The sequence below is a fragment of the Clupea harengus genome, chromosome 8 (genome assembly GCF_900700415.2).
Source record: "Clupea harengus chromosome 8, Ch_v2.0.2, whole genome shotgun sequence".
Classification (NCBI taxonomy): domain Eukaryota; kingdom Metazoa; phylum Chordata; class Actinopteri; order Clupeiformes; family Clupeidae; genus Clupea; species Clupea harengus.
This window is the reverse complement of record NC_045159.1, coordinates 20270122-20289811: the sequence shown is the minus strand read 5'-3', so window position 1 is coordinate 20289811 and position 19690 is coordinate 20270122. Positions and strand designations below refer to the sequence as shown.

General features: G+C 44.2%; 2 protein-coding genes across 4 annotated transcripts; both read right to left on the bottom strand.

The window, feature by feature from the left end:
- Positions 1 to 5684: 5684 nt before the first annotated feature.
- On the bottom strand, positions 5685 to 7497 carry LOC105890509 (ladderlectin-like). 2 transcript variants are annotated; one of them, XM_031571234.1, is made up of 7 exons: positions 7384 to 7497; positions 7191 to 7301; positions 6806 to 6853; positions 6598 to 6707; positions 6250 to 6375; positions 5982 to 6078; positions 5685 to 5896 (listed from the first exon to the last, which is right to left on the bottom strand). In XM_031571234.1, exons 2-7 carry the CDS (start codon positions 7264 to 7266, stop codon positions 5826 to 5828), a joined length of 528 nt encoding a protein of 175 aa, XP_031427094.1. In that variant the 5' UTR covers positions 7267 to 7301; positions 7384 to 7497; the 3' UTR covers positions 5685 to 5825. The 2 variants fall into 2 exon arrangements, with proteins under 2 accessions (XP_031427094.1, XP_031427096.1); XM_031571236.1 differs by having other exon boundaries at positions 7191 to 7292; positions 7384 to 7484.
- A 6858-nt stretch (positions 7498 to 14355) lies between these two features.
- Positions 14356 to 16153, bottom strand: LOC116221361 (ladderlectin-like). Of its 2 annotated transcripts, none has more exons than XM_031571232.1 (7): positions 16048 to 16153; positions 15855 to 15965; positions 15471 to 15518; positions 15263 to 15372; positions 14921 to 15046; positions 14653 to 14749; positions 14356 to 14567 (listed from the first exon to the last, which is right to left on the bottom strand). In XM_031571232.1, the coding sequence occupies exons 2-7, from the start codon at positions 15928 to 15930 to the stop codon at positions 14497 to 14499; spliced, it is 528 nt and encodes a 175-aa protein (XP_031427092.1). In that variant the 5' UTR covers positions 15931 to 15965; positions 16048 to 16153; the 3' UTR covers positions 14356 to 14496. The 2 variants fall into 2 exon arrangements, with proteins under 2 accessions (XP_031427092.1, XP_031427093.1); XM_031571233.1 differs by having other exon boundaries at positions 15855 to 15956; positions 16048 to 16093.
- Positions 16154 to 19690: the final 3537 nt, after the last annotated feature.

Below are 19690 nucleotides of genomic sequence, written 5' to 3'. Positions count from 1 at the left end.
TCAAAGCCTTTCGGAGATTCGCACTTAAAGTACGGGCCCTGGTTGGAATGTTGGATCAGATGGAGGAAGAGGGAGCCATCGAACTCCATTGTGGCTCACATGTTGCCAGGCTTCTCTCTAAGTTGCCACACGACTTGCGCAGCAATTTTAGGAGGCATACCCACCCACGGAAGCAGCCGGTGCCTACCTTATTGGACTTCGCTGACTGGCTTGAATTTGAACTGGAGGTGCAGGGCACAGAGGTCAAACCAGCACGTGCAGACAGTAGAGATGCATTCAGAAAGGTGAAAGAGAAGAGGGAGCGCAAGTCAGCGGCATATTCCACCACAGTGATGGAAGTCCCCTCTCCTACAAGTACCTCACCATCCACATCCATCCGTGATGACTCAGCTTGGAAGACTCCAGATGCAGTTAAGAGTTACTGTCCTTACTGTGACAGCAATAGTCACTATCTTAATCAGTGCAGTAATTTAAAGGGGTTAACAAGTGTGCAGAAGACAGCCTGGATTAAGACCAATTACCGGTGTTGGAGATGTGGTCGGAAGCACCAGGCTGCCAAGTGCAGGTTAAAGGTCACCTGCCAAACCTGCAAAGGCAAACACTTAACAGCACTCCACGAAATCAACGCCAGACCTCACACTGAAGGTGAGAAACCACCGGTGGTGGCAGAGACTTCAACTGGGACACTGTACTTAGACAGACCAGGTCACAGTAACAGTGTTCTGTTGAAAGTAGTTAAAGTACTCCTGTACCATGGCCCACGCACACTAACCACTTATGCCATATTGGACGATGGATCCAAAAGGACCATTTTGCTGCGGGCTGCTGCCAAACAGCTTGGCTTAGTGGGACAGCCAGAGAACCTCTCTCTCAGGACTGTGAAGAATGATGCACAGGTCATAGCAGGAGCGACTGTCACTTTCACCCTCTCACCCGCCTCACAGCCTAAGAGGAAGTTCCAGATAGAGGGTGCCTTTACAGCTGAGGCATTGGGACTCGCCCACCACAGCCATCCAGTGGCAAATTACCATCACCTGCAAGATCTCCCACTCCAGCCCCTCCACAATGTCCAGCCACTGCTCTTGATAGGATCAGACTACCCCCACTTGATTACTCCCGTAGAGCCAGTGCGCCTGGGACCACCCGGGGGACCTGCTGCCATAAAGACCAGGCTGGGATGGACATTACAAGGACCAACGAAGCTGCTACAGCACCGCTTGTCCCCTCAACAGTGCTTATTCACAGCTCTTAAGTCTCCCGCTGTTGAGCTGCGTGAGCACGTAGAGAAGCTGTGGCAACTGGACATTCTTCCTTACAGGAGTGAGAAAGAGGTGGTCCGTTCCAGGTGTGACCAAGAAGCAGTGCAGCTGTTACAGGCTAAAACAGTGAGAGTGGACGTAGATGGTATACTCAGGTATGCAACCCCTCTGCTGAGGAAGAAATCCACACCACTGTTAAGGGGTCCACCTCAAGCAGTCCTGCCAATGCTGCGAGGAACTGAAAAGCGCCTGAGTAAAGACCCAGAGCTCGCCAAGGTGTATAATGAGGAAATTAGGAAGCTGGAGGATTCTGGATATGTCACCAGGCTGCCACCAGACAAGCTGGATGAGTCTCCCGAGTCGTGGTACATCCCACATCATCTGGTCAGCCACAATGGAAAGCATCGGGTAGTTTTTAACTGCTCATTCAAGTACCAAGGTGGCAACCTAAATGAGTGTCTGCTGGCAGGGCTGACTCTGGGTGCATCCCTCCTAGGAGTGTTGCTGCGCTTCAGGGAGCACACAGTTGCCTTTGGTGGCGACATTAAAGGGATGTTCCACCAGATACGCCTGTTGCCTGAGGACAAACCCCTCCTCCGATTCATATGGCGAGACATGGTCCGTGATGCCCCAGTGACAGTCTACCAGTGGAATGTCCTTCCCTTCGGCACGACGTGCAGCCCTTGTTGTGCAACATTCGCCCTTCAAAAGCATGTCATTGACCACAGTGACCCACAGGAGGAAGTGCGCAATGCAGTGGAGCACCATTTTTATGTGGACAACTGGTTGCAGAGCTGTGCCATCGTGAAGGATGCCAAAGGTTTGGTTGACAGACTCAGAGTGCTGCTGGAAGAAGGAGGGTTCTCTCTGCGACAGTGGGCCAGTAATGACCCTCAGGTCATCTGTCATCTCCCTGCCGCCGACCGGTTAGCCAGCACCGAGCTCTGGCTTTCCCACCAGCAGTCAGATGCCAAGGAGTCAACCCTGGGCCTACAGTGGCACTGTCAGTCTGACACACTGACCTACAAATGTCGTCAGATGGAGAGCCAGGCAGCCCCCACCATGAGGATCATCTACCGCATTTTGGCCAGCCAGTATGATCCATTAGGATATATCATCCCATTCACCACCAGAGCGAAGAGTCTCATCCAGAAGCTGTGGGAGAAACAGAGAGACTGGGATGATCCTCTGCTGCCAGCTGACATTCTACAAGCATGGAAGGAGTGGGAAAGTGAGTTGAAGCACATAGATAAGATCTCTATCCCCAGATGTTATGTCACACCTGTCTTGGATTCACCCAATGCCTGGAGAGATATCCACATATTCTGCGATGCCTCCGAGCGGGCCTATGGGTCGGTAGGCTACCTGCGCACAGAGGATGCCTCTGGACAAGTACAGGTGGCCTTCCTAGCAGCCTGCTCCAGAGTAGCACCGAAGCGGCAACAGTCCATGCTGAACCTCCGGCTGATACCTACAGAGAGGCTGAGATCAGCCTGTACACAGATGCCCAAGCGTCTACATTCCCAGAAGAGGTCAAAACCCTTTCCGCAGGGAAACCAGTGACTCCGAACAGCCTTCTGATGGGGCGGCCTGACTCGTCACTACCTCAGATAGTCTACCCTGCCTCTGAAATGCTGACACGCAAACGGTGGAGACACAGTCAGGTCCTGGCTGACCATTTCTGGTCACACTTCATCCGCAGGTACCTGCCTAGTCTTCAGCCCAGAAGCAAGTGGACCGAGGAAACCAACAAGCTCCAGACCAGAACTGTGGTGATGATCGTTGATCAGAGCCTGCCTCGCACCCTGTGGCCAGTGGGTGTGGTAACCCACACTACTGCGGGAGCTGATGGGAGGATTAGATCGGCGACAGTGCAAGTGAAGGACCGGGACTATAGCAGACCTGTTTCCAGATTGGTCCGTCTGGCAGCCCTGCCTGAGGATGATCAGACACCACTAACCTCTTGTTCTCCACAGGACTAATTAGACTGTTATGGCCTCACCTGTGGGCAAATTTACAGTGTATATTTGGGGGCGGCATTGTTAAAAAGGCCATAGAAACTATTGTTAAGTTGCCCAGTAGAGCATGTTTCTGTTTATGACCATATATGGTATTTGCGTAGGTCATGTGACTTCACTCCACACGGTATAGTTTTAGTTTGTTGCTTCACGGCATAAATAGAGTGGCAGTTTGCTTCAAGCAATAATATCTTAGTTGAACGTTGCACTTGAACATTGAAACTCGTGTGCGTCCATGTAGAAAACCACACACTTGCATAATCACACACTTGCATAATCACACACTTGCACAGTCACACTTGCACACGCACAACCACAATCACAATCACACACACATACAAACATACACCCACCTACAATTCATTCCATTTAATTGCGTGAAAGCAATACAAAGTGAAAATAACCAAACTGGATATCCAAGTCTCCATTCTTTCCCATTCTCACCGGATGCCCCTCAGTGATAACACATTTCCCGACCCCCCTCTATAACAGTACTGGACATATCATGTGCCTCTTAAGCTATGTTACATCATACAACATTTGAGACACGTGGATAATGAAAAAGTGGGATAATTTAATGTGGAGCCACATCATGTTTGCTTATGAAGGCTCCTGGATGCAACTTTCTTCCATAGCTTTCCACCTGTAACTTGCTACTCTAGCTATGTAGCAAGAGGGGACATATTACTGTTGTGTGCTGCCAATAGTGGACAAAAAGATATTGCTGTATGAGTTAATCAGCTAACTTAATGTACCTACAGAATGGGTCGCCTTAATCACTATCAAAAAAATTGCCCCCCCCCTGAGAATTTCTTCAGGAGCCGCCACTGAATACAGCTACAAGACGATAAAATGTTGTGTACAGTCTGACGGTGTCACTTTGTTTACACATTACACATTAAGGGCCTGACATCACTGTAAATAAAGATATAATAATAATAATAATAATAATAATACTTTAATTTTATACAGCGCTTTTCTAGGTACTCAAAGATGCTTTACATGGGGAGAAGACAAACAAAACAAAAAGAAGCAAACAAAACAAACAAACAGAACATTTTAGTAAAAAAAATAAAAATAATGCGCATATCACTGCGGATGTCATACCCTGCTATTAAAACTGAACATTACTAGGCCTTGTGTTGCAACAGCAGCACGCCTGACTCCAGATCAGAAGGTTGCGTGCTCAAATCACGTCAAGGTCAAAAGATACATTCTTGTCCACTGGCTCTTCTTTGACAAAATTAGTCAAGGCAGTTTGACTAATGAAAACCCCTGGGCCTGTGAATTTCAAGCCATTACTGAACTTTGAGAGACATTGGTAGAATATACAAACTGCTCCTTTTATGACATTTCCAGTTTCTGAGACTCAGGCAGCTGTGCTGAATTGAAACGCAAAGGCCAGGACTGAAGCTCACAGTGGACTAAGCAACAGCGACGGTACAGTCGTCGACAAGTATCTTATCCTAACGCCCCTCGGTTTTTGCAATAGGGTGACAGCACATGTCTACAATTCTGGTTTTAAAGCAATCGCCTGAACAGGGACTTGAACGCTGGACCCTCAGATTAAATGTCTGGAGTTCTACCGACTGAGCTATCCAGGCTTCAGGCCAAGCCACAGCCTGTGACGGAGGTGATAAAGTCTTCTTCACAAAAACATGGTACGTATGGCTCAGGGCGCAGACCAGAAGGTTGTGTGTTCAAATCCCATCGGACACAAAAGTCCAATGCCTTTGATTGAAAGATCCTAAAAGAACCTAACGGGAAGCATGCCTTGTTACATATACAAGGGAAATATATATGTATCAATGCTGAAGATGTAGGAGCCCCCAGTTTTACACAAATAAGATTGAGAACAATGTTTGTGGGTGCAGAGTTCAGATTGTTTGAGCATAGCAAAGAACCCTTGAAGAACTCCTTGCAATAAAGAAAGAGGAAAGTCTAATAACTCCATTGCTAATAGACATTGTAAAAGCATGTGTCGCTAATTATTATATCCCGAGTTCTACTTGCAATTATTTCTCATCGTGCCCCCAACCAGGCTCCCCCTCCCGCACAGCTTTCAGGCAGCCCTTATCTCTTCATTTGCATCGTCACATCTGTGGTCCTCTCGCCATTCGCTGTATCTTTCTCTTTTCTCCCTCTCATACCACAGTGAAACACACATGGTTTTGCACAACTACTAATCAAGTTGAAGATCAAGCTGTGCGGTTAGGAAGTCAGCAATGAGAAACAAATACTGGGTAAATGAACTACTTAGTGGAATAAATGTGTTCTCCCAAGGTCAATGAAAAACCAGCTCTTCCATTCCCAAACCATGACTTTGGCATTGAGCACTTTTGCATTTCTTTAACACTATACAGTGATGTAAACATCATTGTAAATAACATTGTCCACAAAGGTCAAATACATTTCAGCACATATTTATTGCATTTCACAAACATTTAAACCACGATAGAGATTTCCAAGCCTGTTATTCCTCTACATAACATGGAAGTCAGTGACGTGTCATTTCATGTAAAGAAAATGTTACACTGCAGGTGTCTCATCAGCAGGATGGTGTGCTCCTGGCACAGAAGAATACGCGGGATAACCAACAGGGCTGGTTTGACCAGCCACCTACGAACCATACAAAGGCAAAACATAAGCCTCCCAGAAGCAGTGACATGCTGTATGTACATAGCTTTCAGAACAAGAAACTTACCAATGGAATTCAGGTGCAAGCAAGGATAACTGGACCCATATTGGTTCTTCCAGTTAGTGTAATAGAAGCCAGCGCTGTCAATCCACAGCCAGGCACCCTAAAAGACAGAATCACAGCACTTGGTCGTGTGGTCATAACAGCTGTGGTACCCCATTGCATGTTCAAATTAATTTGTGAAGAGATTCGAGTTTTGGGACAGAGACGGTTTTAACAGTAATAGCTATGATGCCGTGTCTCAGTAAGGTCAAATCAAGATACTTCTCCGGACCTGGAAATAGAAACCTCCGATCCAAGCGCTTGATTGGCCTGAAAGTATAACCATAGACTGCAGGAAGTTGTATTCCTCAGAAGACTGCACAGAGGCCAGACTGCCTTGCTGCCCCACACAATGCACCTGGAGAGAGAGGGGGGAAAAGAGAAAGAAAGAGGGAGGAAGAGTGTAATGGTACATAGGAGAAAGAGTATTTAAAAGAGCAGCTTCATTATTTTCATTTTCCAAACAAACAGGCAAGATTTTTTTTTGATATCACCCCTCATATTTAGGGGTTACTGCATTGTGTTAAGCCAATGGTGAAGCACCTTCTCTCCCCCTTTAAATGCGGTCGTTGTGCCTTACCGCAGCATCCTTCCAGTTCTTCTTGGAGGTCACCATCAAAAAGCAGCGGGAACCTTGTGCGAACCAGCCAGAAGGACACGGAGCGGGATACACTGGAAGTCCAGTCTCAACTGGGAGAAAACAAAACATGTTGCATTTATATCGCAAAATATCTGTCTTACTTTTTCACCACCACCAGCTAATATCATTCTGCAGATCACTTTCATACCTGCTGGCAGAGGGCCCTCCACCATAGAGGAGGCTGTCGAGTTAGAGACTGAGAAAGAAGAAACAGAACTATCAATCCATCATTAGAAACATTTCCCCATGGCTAGAGTATTACAGGAGTTCTTTCTTTGAGATGCTGAACAACATAGACATTTAGAACAGAGATGTCAAACTGTGAACAGAGTCTGCTGCAGAGATAAACACAAAATGACACCACAGTGTTCACAGGTTTTTGCCACATTAGAAACATCAAAAAGGAGAATATCCAGACGGTAACATATAGGTTCATTCAGAAGATGAGACTGATACATGTCTATGAAGAATGCTAAAGCTGAATGTTGCTGTTTTGAGACAGGAGGTAGAGTCTGATTAAAGAGTGTACTTACCAGGTGCAGCACGGGTCGCAGCATGGGTCACAGCAGAGTGCATACAGAGAAGAGCGGCCAGTATGAGAACCTTCATGTTGATTTGTGTAAATTCTTCTTCCTCTGGGGAATCTAAGGATTAAAAAATGGTCACATTTAGTAGATCATTGAAGGTTTTTCCAAGTGTGTGACCAGAGAGCAGCAGGATTCTTACCTGTTGTAGATGAGTATCAGGCACACCTGTTCAGGTAAAGTAAACTAATGCAGTGATGAGCAAAGCGTTTGGTCTGCTTTTTATACCATTCTGAGACAGGCGTCGGAGTGTCACGTCTCTGCTGAGCTGCGCTCCGGCCACGCCCCATTCAACAATTCAGGGCTCACACTTCCAGCTGCATGTCATCAGTCTTGTTCACCGTTCCAGCTGCACTGCATTCACGTCTCCCAATCACACAATCACACACACCTGTTTCACTCCCTACCAGAGGCTTATCTAGCCCTATTTTGGGGGCTGGACACCTCCCAAAAGTCTCCTTAGCCCCCCCCAAAAAAATGATTCACACCTATCAACCGATTTAGTGAACTTATTTTGTTTCATTTTTAGAGTTAGAAATGAAATAGTCTCAAGTAGCACAGGAATCCCGCCTTTTTGAGACTGTGGTGTCAAGCGCGCGGCTCTGTTTGGTCGTGAGTGAGCAAGCCTTGCGAGCGTGCAGACAGACGGTGATAACGTATGATCTCAAAACAGCAGTTGGGAGAAGGCACCCTTCAAATGTGAGAGACCTGGAGCAGTTGGCAAAAGAAGAGTGGTCCAAAATTCTAGTAGAGAGTTGTAAGACACTCATTCATGGTTAGAGGAAGCGATTGATTTCAGTTATTTTTTCCAAAGGGTATGCTACCAAATATTAATTTGAGGGTGCCTATCATTTTGTCCAGTCCATTTTTGGAGTTTTGGTTGAATCAAGTCAGATTTGGCATTTTTTCTCAGATTTTTTGGTGTTGTTCCAATGTAAAGAAAGAAATAAACACGTGAATACCAAAGCATTTGTCATTGCAACAATTTTCTGGGAGAAGTGGTGCATTATCTGACAGAAGTGCAGGGGTGCCAATCTTTTTTGTCCATGACTGTATATATGTATAGATTAGCCTAGGTCCTGGACCTAAAATCCACTTATTTTTGCATGTGACATAGAAGATAGTCAGCAGGGGTGGATTGGGGGGGGCCCGGGGGGCCCGGGAGTTACTGTCAGACCGGCCCACTCAATACAAGGCGCGCTGCCCACTCAATGCATCGCACGTATCGACCAGTCAGTGGCCTACTTGGAAAAATACCCAGACACTTAACATTATTTTGGATGATTACAAAGAAATTACATCATATATGTTTTTTTTTTAATAACATTTTGATCCACCAATTTGCCTGGATGGACACATGGAATAAAATGGTACTGGCTATTGTAACACTCCAAGGGAGGTATAGTTTGCTAGATGAATATGCTTTGGCTGTGTAAGAACCCATTTTCAGGCGTTCATGAATCAGGCGGAGATCTTTTCTTACGCTGGTCTTCCAAAGTCCGTAAGAACCCATTTCAGAAGACACTTCAGAAAATGTTCGAAAAATAGACACCATGAGTGTGAGTACAGATCGCGAGCAGTATTGTAAAATTCAGTCAGTGATGTCAGAGGGAGGGCCGGTTGGTGATGGAAGTGGGCCGGTATTTTGGACCAGCCCAACCCAGTCTGCCCACCGGGGCTTCCCCCGGTATCCCCGATGGCCAGTCCGCCCCTGCTCAGGGCGCAGACCAGAAGGTTGTGTGTTCAAATCCCATCGGACGCAAAATAGTCCAATGCCTTTGATTGAAAGATCCTAAAAGAACCTAACGGGAAGCATGCCTGCTAGAAAGAGATATTATCTTTTTGAAGACTACAAACTCTTTGAAAGCTTTTTCCAGAAGGTTGCGTGTTCGAATCACGTCGGGGTCAAAAGATACATGCTTGGCCACTTCCTTTTCATTGACAAAATCACTCAAGGCAGGTTGACTAATGAAAACCCCTGGTCCTGTGAATTTCAAGCCATTACTGAACTTTGAGAGACATTGGTAGAATATACAAACTGCTCCTTTTATGACATTTACAGTTTCTGAGACTCAGGCAGCTGTGCTGAGTTGAAATGCAAAGGCCAGGACTGAAGCTCACAGTGGACTAAGCAACAGCGACGTGTACAGTTGTCGACAAGGATCTTACCCCAAACTGCTCCTTTTATGTCATTTCCAGTTTCTGAGACTCAGGCAGCTGTGCTGAGTTGAAAGGCAAAGGCCAGGACTGAAGCTCACAGTGGACTGAGCAACAGCGACGTAGACAGTCGTCGACAAGTATCTTATCCTAACGCCCCTCGGTTTTTGCAATACATGTCTACAATTCTGGTTTTAAAGCAATCGCCTGAACAGGGACTTGAACGCTGGACCCTCAGATTAAAAGTCTGATGCTCTACCGACTGAGCTATCCAGGCTTCAGGCCAAGCTGCAGCCTGTGGCGGAGGTGATAATAAAGTCTTCTTCACTAAAACATGGTACGTATGGCTCAGGGCGCAGACCAGAAGGTTGTGTGTTCGAATCCCATCGGACGTAAAACAGTCCAATGCCTTTGATTGAAAGATCCTAAAAGAACCTAATGGGAAGCATGCCTGCTAGAAAGAGAGACTTGCGTGTCTGACTCCAGATCAGAAGGTTGCGTGTTCAAATTACAAGTTACAAGTTACAAGCAGGGGCGGCGCCAGGGGGGGGGGCTAGGGGGTGCTATAGCTCCCCCTGGATTAGCCATAGCACCCCCAAGAAAATAATGTTTTATTTATTATTGTTAATTAATTTAATTCTGCGTTCTTAATGTAATTTATTGTGTGATAATAATATTTCAATCACAAAAGAAAATAATAACAGATTGAAATGAACAGATTGTTCACGTAGCACGACACAGACACGTCGCATGCGTGAACGTTGACGTTTCCTGACGATTGAAGGAGAAAGAGAGCTAGTGCACTGTCAAAGTCAAGCTGTAGTATCAACAAATTCACAATAATGGATCGGTTTTTCATACCCAAAATTCCACGAGTAGAAGAATCGTGTGACGTTGAGGAAGAAGGAGAAATGCAAGGGGTATCTGAATCTGATTTAGAAGAAGAGGAAAGTCGTGGTCAAAGAGATCAACCCTACACCTCTACTGAGGGTGCTAGCCATGCTACACCTGGTCTGCTGGCTTGCCCGGATTTTGGTTTTGCTTATGGCTTTTCCAGCATAGTTTTGTTTGCATTTTTGCCTGTTCTTTAAGAGTTTTATAGTACAATGATACAATGATCTAGCTCTGATTATTGTGGTTTTCAGTGCCTACTGTTTTGTTTCATTCACTTTTAAAAGGGGCCTGCATCTTTACACCGTTTAAGATTTAAGGTGGAACGGTCTTGTTAGATGTGTAACATTAATGAATGCGGTCTCTTTTGGGGATTTTTCTGGATCCGCCTTAAAAAAATCAGAGATTCTAGCCTAGGACGAACAGTCTGTCTGTGCTAGCCAGGTATACATACGCTCCTATGTTTTTATTGATTGTGACCTGAAATAATATATACTTTTTGAAAGCATTTCTGACTCTTTGACTGTTTTAGTTCATTCTTTCTGCTATTCTAATTTGCCCTCTTTAGCTTAGAATGTATTGAACTATTTATGTTTACTGTTTAGTTTAATTTGTCAGACATGGTAGTGGTGACCTGGTGGTCATCTGGCGCCAACTTTAACCCCCACTGAAGTAAGTGAAGTATTTGGGATTGTGGAATCTATAACATGCTGCATGCATTTTGTCAGTGACCGTCGCAGAGGAACATGGCTATGTGCGCGTCCGTTGTGTAACGGAGTTGAAAAATCCGTTTAACTATATAATGTATAAGCAGCCTAATGATAATAATAATACGATCGATTTGTATGGCGCTTTTCATGGACCACAAAGACGCTTCAGAGAGCAAACATGTAAACAGATATGACGATATGGTGGGGAGGTGTTGTAGTAGAGAGCCATGTGACACATATGCTATCAACCTAATTTCATAGCACCCTCGGTAAAACGCCGAGCACCCCCATAGCACCTGCAGAATACAATCTCTGGCGCCGCTACTGGTTACAAGTCTTTTATTGTCAGATCCACAGAATGACACAGGGTCAGACTGGGCACTGAAATTCTTAGGACAAGGCACCACACAACAACCTACCATAGCATAACATAGCAAACATAATATAACATAACATGACATACACTCTGTACAAGTACTCTGAATATAATTTACATGTAATAACTAGGGCTGTCAGCGTTAACGCGTTAATCTATGCGATTAATGCGGCCGCAATTAACGCGATAAAATATTTGAACGCAATTAACACAATAAAAAAAAAAAAAAAAAAAGATTTTTTTTTTTTTTGCCTTTTTTTGGATAGGACATGAAGTTATGACAGGAAGCAAGGCGGAGAATAGGTGGGGAGAGGATTGGGAAATTAGTAGGGGGCTTGGCCTACCATTTTATGGGAGCGATGAGGGACAGGTGGGGCTTGAATAGCCCCCCTTGTTCAAAGTGGGGAATGACAGAAAAAGTTTGAGAACCACTGCGGTAGTTGAAGATGGAGAGAGCTGAGGGATTGTTGGGCGGAAAGTCTCTGTTTACAGTTTTTCTCGATTGATTACATTCAAAAACTGGAACTTATGGCACAATGACCACAACCTGTAACTCATGTGCCAACTCCCTAAACCAATTCTGCTAAACTATAAGCACAATTATCTGCTTTAGACACAAATTTCAATTGTTAACCGCACTTTCTTCAAAACACAACACACAATGATCTGCTTTAGACACACATTTCAATTGTTAACCACACTTTCTTCAAAACACTAAACACCATCCTCTCTACTTTGCACACTTCATCAATGCCAAAACCTCCTTGTGTTCAGACAGAACACACTGCTATTCAATTGGCAAAACTTCCATTTCAAAGGCTGTTGTGCAATTTGAAATCAAAGCTTTAGCAATATGATGGCCACAGGTTAGCTCCTGGTTTGGAGAACAATTGATGGCAACATTGAAGTGAGAGGTGATCAGAAAGGCAGAGGAGTGAGAGTAAGAGGAGGAGGAGGAAGAGGATGAAGAGAAAGAGCAAGAAGGAGAGCCATTATCTCTGATGAGATTCGGGCCACTGTGGTCAACCATATGGTCAACCATGGTTTGACCATGCAGGAGGCTGGCCAGAGGGTTCAACCAAATATAAGCCGCTTCTCAGTTGCATCCATTCTCTGGACATTCAAAAGAGGGAATAGGTAAGAAACACTACTATGACAGGAAAACACTAGTTTGAATGCCTTATCAGGAGCATAGTATTCTTGTATTTTCCATTGTACTGTATCTGTAAAATTACGTAAACAAATACAAAGTGCAACCATTGATGACCAAGAAATATTCCTAAACATCAATACAGTGAGCCTAGCCACAGTGGACTGTGTTCTAAGGCGGAACACCTTGAGAATAAAGCAGGTGTACAGGGTGCCTTTTGTCAGAAACTCCGACAGTCAAACAATTATGCTATGACTATGTGCAAGTAAGTCATATACATTTTCACAACTGATTGCGTCCTATCAGCACTGACACATTACTGTACTGGATTGTAATCCAATCCAATGTTACAGTTTTTCTCGATTGCTTACACACATGAAGCATGCCTCGTTTTCTCAAAACTCTAAACACAAATCCCTAAACCACTCACACAAAATGCAACAACATTCACAACACTGTGTAGGTCTATTTCTGATAGCACATTGTCAATATTGTCTTGAGCTAGAACAGGATGCAGTAGTTTTTTGTCCTTTTTTATTTTACATTTTTCTTTCTTTTTTTTGTTGACTGTACTGGCCTATATCCTATTGTTTGTTCTGTGCAAATCATTTACACATTCATTTGTGTTTGCTGTGATGTATAGGCTACAGCACTTTTGGAAAAAATAAAGAAATATTTTAGTTGTTACTGTATATTTGTGTGTTGTTTTATATTTGCGTAAAATCATTAGTTATATTTTACTACAGGAGTAAGCGTATAGTAACATAATGTTCCTGATAAGGCCTTCATACTGGTGTTTTCCCATTTCATAGTAGTGTTTTCCATTGAGCACATCAGTGTTCAATCGATGCTTAGAATGTCTACTCATAATGGGCTGTGTTTGTCATTAGAAAACAAAGTACCCTTTTCAAGCCATTACTGAATTTCAAGCCATTACTGAACTTTGAGAGACTTTGGTAGAATATACAAACTGCTCCTTTTATGACATTTCCAGTTTCTGAGACTCAGGCAGCTGTGCTGAATTGAAACGCAAAGGCCAGGACTGAAGCTCACAGTGGACTAAGCAACAGCGACGGTACAGTCGTCGACAAGTATCTTATCCTAACGGCCCTCGGTTTTTGCAATAGGGTGACAGCACATGTCTACAATTCTGGTTTTAAAGCAATCGCCTGAACAGGGACTTGAATGCTGGACCCTCAGATTAAATGTCTGATGTTCTACCGACTGAGCTATCCAGGCTTCAGGCCAAGCCACAGCCTGTGAAGATTGAGAACAATGTTTGTGGGTGCAGAGTTCAGATTGTTTGAGCATAGCAAAGAACCCTTGAAGAACTCCTTGCAATAAAGAAAGAGGAAAGTCTAATAACTCCATTTCTAATAGACATTGTAAAAGCATGTGTCGCTAATTATTATATCCCGAGTTCTACTTGCAATTATTTTTCATCGTATCCCCAACCAGGCTCCCCCTCCCGCACAGCTTTCAGGCAGCCCTTATCTCTTCATTTGCATCGTCACATCTGTGGTCCTCTCGCCATTCGCTGTATCTTTCTCTTTTCTCCCTCTCATACCACAGTGAAACACACGTGGTTTTGCACAACTACTAATCAAGTTGAAGATGAAGATCAAGCTGTGCGGTTAGGAAGTCAGCAATGAGAAACAAATACTGGGTAAATGAACTACTTAGTGGAATAAATGTGTTCTCCCAAGGTCAATGAAAAACCAGCTCTTCCATTCCCAAACCATGACTTTGGCATTGAGCACTTTTGCATTTCTTTAACACTATACAGTGATGTAAACATCATTGTAAATAACATTGTCCACAAAGGTCAAATACATTTCAGCACATATTTATTGCATTTCACAAACATTTAAACCACGATAGAGATTTCCAAGCCTGTTATTCCTCTACATAACATGGAAGTCAGTGACATGTAATTTCATGTAAAGAAAATGTTACACTGCAGGTGTCTCATCAGCAGGATGGTGTGCTCCTGGCACAGAAGAATACGCGGGATGACCAACAGGGCTGGTTTGACCAGCCACCTACGAACCATACAAAGGCAAAACATAAGCCTCCCAGAAGCAGTGACATGCTGTATGTACATAGCTTTCAGAACAAGAAACTTACCAATGGAATTCAGGTGCAAGCAAGGATAACTGGACCCATATTGGTTCTTCCAGTTAGTGTAATAGAAGCCAGCGCTGTCAATCCACAGCCAGGCACCCTAAAAGACAGAATCACAGCACTTGGTCGTGTGGTCATAACAGCTGTGGTACCCCATTGTATGTTCAAATTAATTTGTGAAGAAATTCAAGTTTTGGGACAGAGACTGTTTTAACAGTAATAGCTATGATGCCGTGTCTCAGTAAGGTCAAATCAAGATACTTCTCCTGACCTGGAAATAGAAACCTCCGATCCAAGCGCTTGATTGGCCTGAAAGTATAACCATAGACTGCAGGAAGTTGTATTCCTCAGAAGACTGCACAGAGGCCAGACTGCCTTGCTGCCCCACACAATGCACCTGGAGAGAGAGGGGGCAAAAGAGAAAGAAAGAGGAAGTGTAATGGTACATAGGAGAAAGAGTATGTAAAAGAGCAGCTTCATTATTTTCATTTTCCAAACAAACAGGCAAGATTTTTTTTTGATATCACCCCTCATATTTAGGGGTTACTGCATTGTGTTAAGCCAATGGTGAAGCACCTTCTCTCCCCCTTTAAATGCGGTCGTTGTGCCTTACCGCAGCATCCTTCCAGTTCTTCTTGGAGGTCACCATCAAAAAGCAGCGGGAACCTTGTGCGAACCAGCCAGAAGGACACGGAGCGGGATACACTGGAAGTCCAGTCTCAACTGGGAGAAAACAAAACATGTTGCATTTATATCGCAAAATATCTGTCTTACTTTTTCACCACCACCAGCTAATATCATTCTGCAGATCACTTTCATACCTGCTGGCAGAGGGACCTCCACCATAGAGGAGGCTGTCGAGTTAGAGACTGAGAAAGAAGAAACAGCACTATCAATCCATCATTAGAAACATTTCCCCATGGCTAGAGTATTACAGGAGTTTTCTTTGAGATGCTGAACAACATAGACATTTAGAACAGAGATGTCAAACTGTGAACAGAGTCTGCTGCAGAGATAAAACACAAAATGACACCACAGTGTTCACAGGTTTTTGCCACATTAGAAACATCAAAAAGGAGAATATCCAGATGGTAACATATAGGTTGATTCAGAAGATGACTGATACATGTCTATGAAGAATGCTAAAGCTGAATGTTGCTGTTTTGAGAGACGGGAGGTAGAGTCTGATTAAAGAGTGTACTTACCAGGTGCAGCACGGATCGCTGCATGGGTCACAGCAGAGTGCATACAGAGAAGAGCGGCCAGTATGAGAACCTTCATGTTGATTTGTGTAAATTCTTCTTCCTCTGGGGAATCTAAGGATTAAAAAATGGTCACATTTAGTAGATCATTGAAGGTTTTTCCAAGTGTGTGACCAGAGCGCATCAGGATTCTTACCTGTTGTAGATGAGTATCAGGCACACCTGTTCAGGTCAGGTAAACTAATGCAGTGATGAGCACAGCGTTTGGTCTGCTTTTTATACCATTCTGAGACACGTGCCGGAGTGTCACGTCTCTGCTGAGCTGCGCTCCGGCCACGCCCCCTTCAGCAATTCAGGGCTCACACTTCCAGCTGCATGTCATCAGTCTCGTTCACCGTTCCAGCTGCACTGCATTCACGTCTCCCAATCACACACACCTGTTTCACTCCCTACCAGAAGCTTATCTAGCCCTATTTTGGGGGCCGGACACCTCCCAAAAGTCTCCTTAGCCCCCCCCCCCCCCCCCCCCCCAAAAAAAAATAATTCACGCCTATCAACCGATTTAATGTACTTATTTTGTTTAATTTTTAGAGTTAGAAATAAAATAGTCTCAAGTAGCACAGGAATCCCGCCTGTTTGAGACTGTGGTGTCAAGCACGCGGCTCTGTTTGATCGTGAGTGAGCGAGCCTTGCGAGCGTGCAAACAGACGGTGATAACGTATGATCTCAAAACAGCAGTTGGGAGAAGGCACCCTTCAAATGTGAGAGACCTGGAGCAGTTGGCAAAAGAAGAGTGGTCCAAAAGTTGTAAGACACTCATTCATGGTTACAGAAAGCGATTGATTTCAGTTATTTTTTCCAAAGGGTTTGCTACCAAATATTAAGTTGAGGGTGCCAATCATTTTGTCCAGTCCATTTTTGGAGTTTTATGTGTGTAGCATGACGGGTTAAACCTGGCGTCACTTTACCATCTGTTTACTGCTCCCTGTCTCTCTCAATCTACCTGTAATTAAGTGACACTTTGCGAGTCTGCCCAGCCCGTATAAATTCACCACGAGATGCCATCTGGGCATGCGTCGTATGTCCTGGTACCTGTTGCGTTGAGCTCAAGTCCACCAGTTCGTCTTGTGATTTAAAGACTGTTTTGTTTGGGTCGTCATTTCCAGCCCTTACTCCATCTCCTGTTCACTCCGAAATGGATTACACGTTCGTTGTGTGCTACAAACAGCTAGCGGACACATAGTAGCTGCTTCTTGCGTCTCGTGCCCTTGGAGGCCTGGGTGGGTTGACGCCGCTGCTGTTTTGCTTATAGTGATTGTATCGTTTGATGTTCGTCTTCCCTCACGTCTCGTCCTCCTTCCCGGCAGCTGCTGTTTGAAAGAGCTGCTCCTGCGTGTGTGTGTTTACGTGTGTGTGTTAATGGTTGTTTCGTATTTCTTTTCCGTTTATTTGTAGCCATCTTTAGGTGGCTACTTTTGGTTCTGTTTGTTTTGTATTAAATGTTTTGTTGTCTGTACTGGGTGCCCCAGGGCTAGGTAGTCCATCCTTCCCCACCCTAGTGGTGGTAGCATCTCCCGTGTGTGTGTGATTTCGAGCTCATTTTGGTGTGTGTGGGTTCACCTTTTTATGTGCATTTGGTGTGAGCAGTGCACGGTTGCTGTGTCCTCCTGGAGATAATACCCCACTTCATAATACTCCTGCCTGACTTGGTAAGCCTCAGTCCTGTTTGTGTTCTGTTCATTTAGTTGTTGTGTTGTCCCTTGTCTGTCCTACTGTTCCCTATTCGTGTGTTTTTGTATTTTACCTGGTTGTAATTAAATAAAACCTATTTATTATTTATGGACACACGTCTCCACGCTTCCTCAGTTTCACGAACCTGTGTGCCCCTAGTGGGCTAGTGTCATCCCAACTCAATTATTTCCCTGGGCGCAACTCCTAGGGTGGCGTAGTCGTGCTCTGTCTATTCCTAGCTCCACTCCATTTTGTTATGCCACATGTGGAATCAAGTCAGATTTGGCATTTTTTTCTCAGATTGTTTTGTGTTGTTCTTATGTAAACAAAAGAAATAAACATGTGAATACCAAAGTATTTGTCATTGCAACTAATTTCTGGGAGAAGTGGTGCATTATCTGACAGAAGTGCAGGGGTGCCAATATTTTTTGTCCATGACTGTATATATGTATAGATTAGCCTAGGTCCTGGGACTAAAATCCACTTATTTTTGCATGTGACACAGAAGATATCGTATCACATCAGTCAGCAGGGGTGGACTGGGGGGAAAAAGTGGCCCGGGGGGAAAAAGTGGCCCGGGAGTTACTGTCAGACCGGCCCACTCAATACAAGGCTTGCTGCCCACTCAATGCATCGCACGTATCGACCAGTCAGTGGCCTACTTTGAAAAATACCCAGACACTTAACATTATTTTGGATGATTACAAAGAAATGACATCATATATGTTTTTTTTTTAAATAACATTTGGATCCACCAATTTGCCTGGATGGACACATGGAATAAAATGGTACTGGCTATTGTAACACTCCAAGGTAGGCATAGTTTGCTAGATGAATATGCTTTGGCTGTGTAAGAACCCATTTTCAGGCGTTCATGAATCAGGCGGAGATCTTTTCTTGCGCTGGTCTTCCGAAGTCCGTAAGAACTGTGGTGGCCAATTCTAAGTCTTAAATTATTTTCACAATCAGAAACTCATACTCAGGACGTGCTGTTCCAACAGATGTACTGTAGTACATTAAGCCACAGCAAAGAGATGAATACCGGAAATACATCTGCCAAAATACCTTCCCGCTAACATATTTAAACCAGTAATTAGCACCTCCCATCTATGTTTTGCTTGGTTGATCAATCCAGCCAATTAAACCTGACCTCTCCATTCTGACCCCACCCAAATCAAAAAGACTGCCATGGTATATAATACCACACCCATTTTAACCTTAGGTCACTTCAAGCTACGCCCTCTTATTTTAAATCTCTACCTCATCTGAAATGTAACCCAAAGCTAATCTTTACACTCATTCAATAGGTATCTGGTAAATCCAATCCTTATTCATATGGAAATATCCCACATATTCCCCCCTTTGTGTCCATATGGACACACTAAACCATATTTTCATAACTCTATCAAATACACACTATCAATCTACCATATGATGAAACGAGTACATTTGAACTCCTATACATCAAAACCCAGTTTTAGCATTATTTTAAACAGTCCATCCATTTCATCTAACTCAATATCAATACCCCCATACAATACAACAGTCTCATTAGGGTGGTCCTATATGAGCATAGAGTAATGTTTACAGAACATACAAAATGTAATACAACAAGAATCCTATTGTATATGCAGTGTTGTGCGTTTCGTTCAGTCTCCATTTACATGGATACACTTAGGTGTAACAATAATAGTATCCACATTCTGGTGTTCCTTTACTCACTCCTTTATCAACATTTGGATCCACCAATTTGCCTGGATGGACACATGGAATGAAATGGTACTGGCTATTGTAACACTCCAAGGTAGGTATAGTTTTCTAGATGAATAGGCTTTGGCTGTGTAAGAACCCATTTTCAGGCGTTCATGAATCAGGCGGAGATCTTTTCTTACGCTGGTCTTCCGAAGTCCGTAAGAACCCATTTCAGAAGACACTTCGGAAAATGTTCGAAAAATAGACACCATGAGTGTGAATACAGATCGCAAGCAGTATTGTAAAATTCAGTCAGTGATGTCAGAGGGAGGGCCGGTTGGTGATGGAAGTGGGCCGGTATTTTGGACCAGCCCAACCCAGTCTGCCCACCGGGGCTCCCCCCGGTATCCCCGATG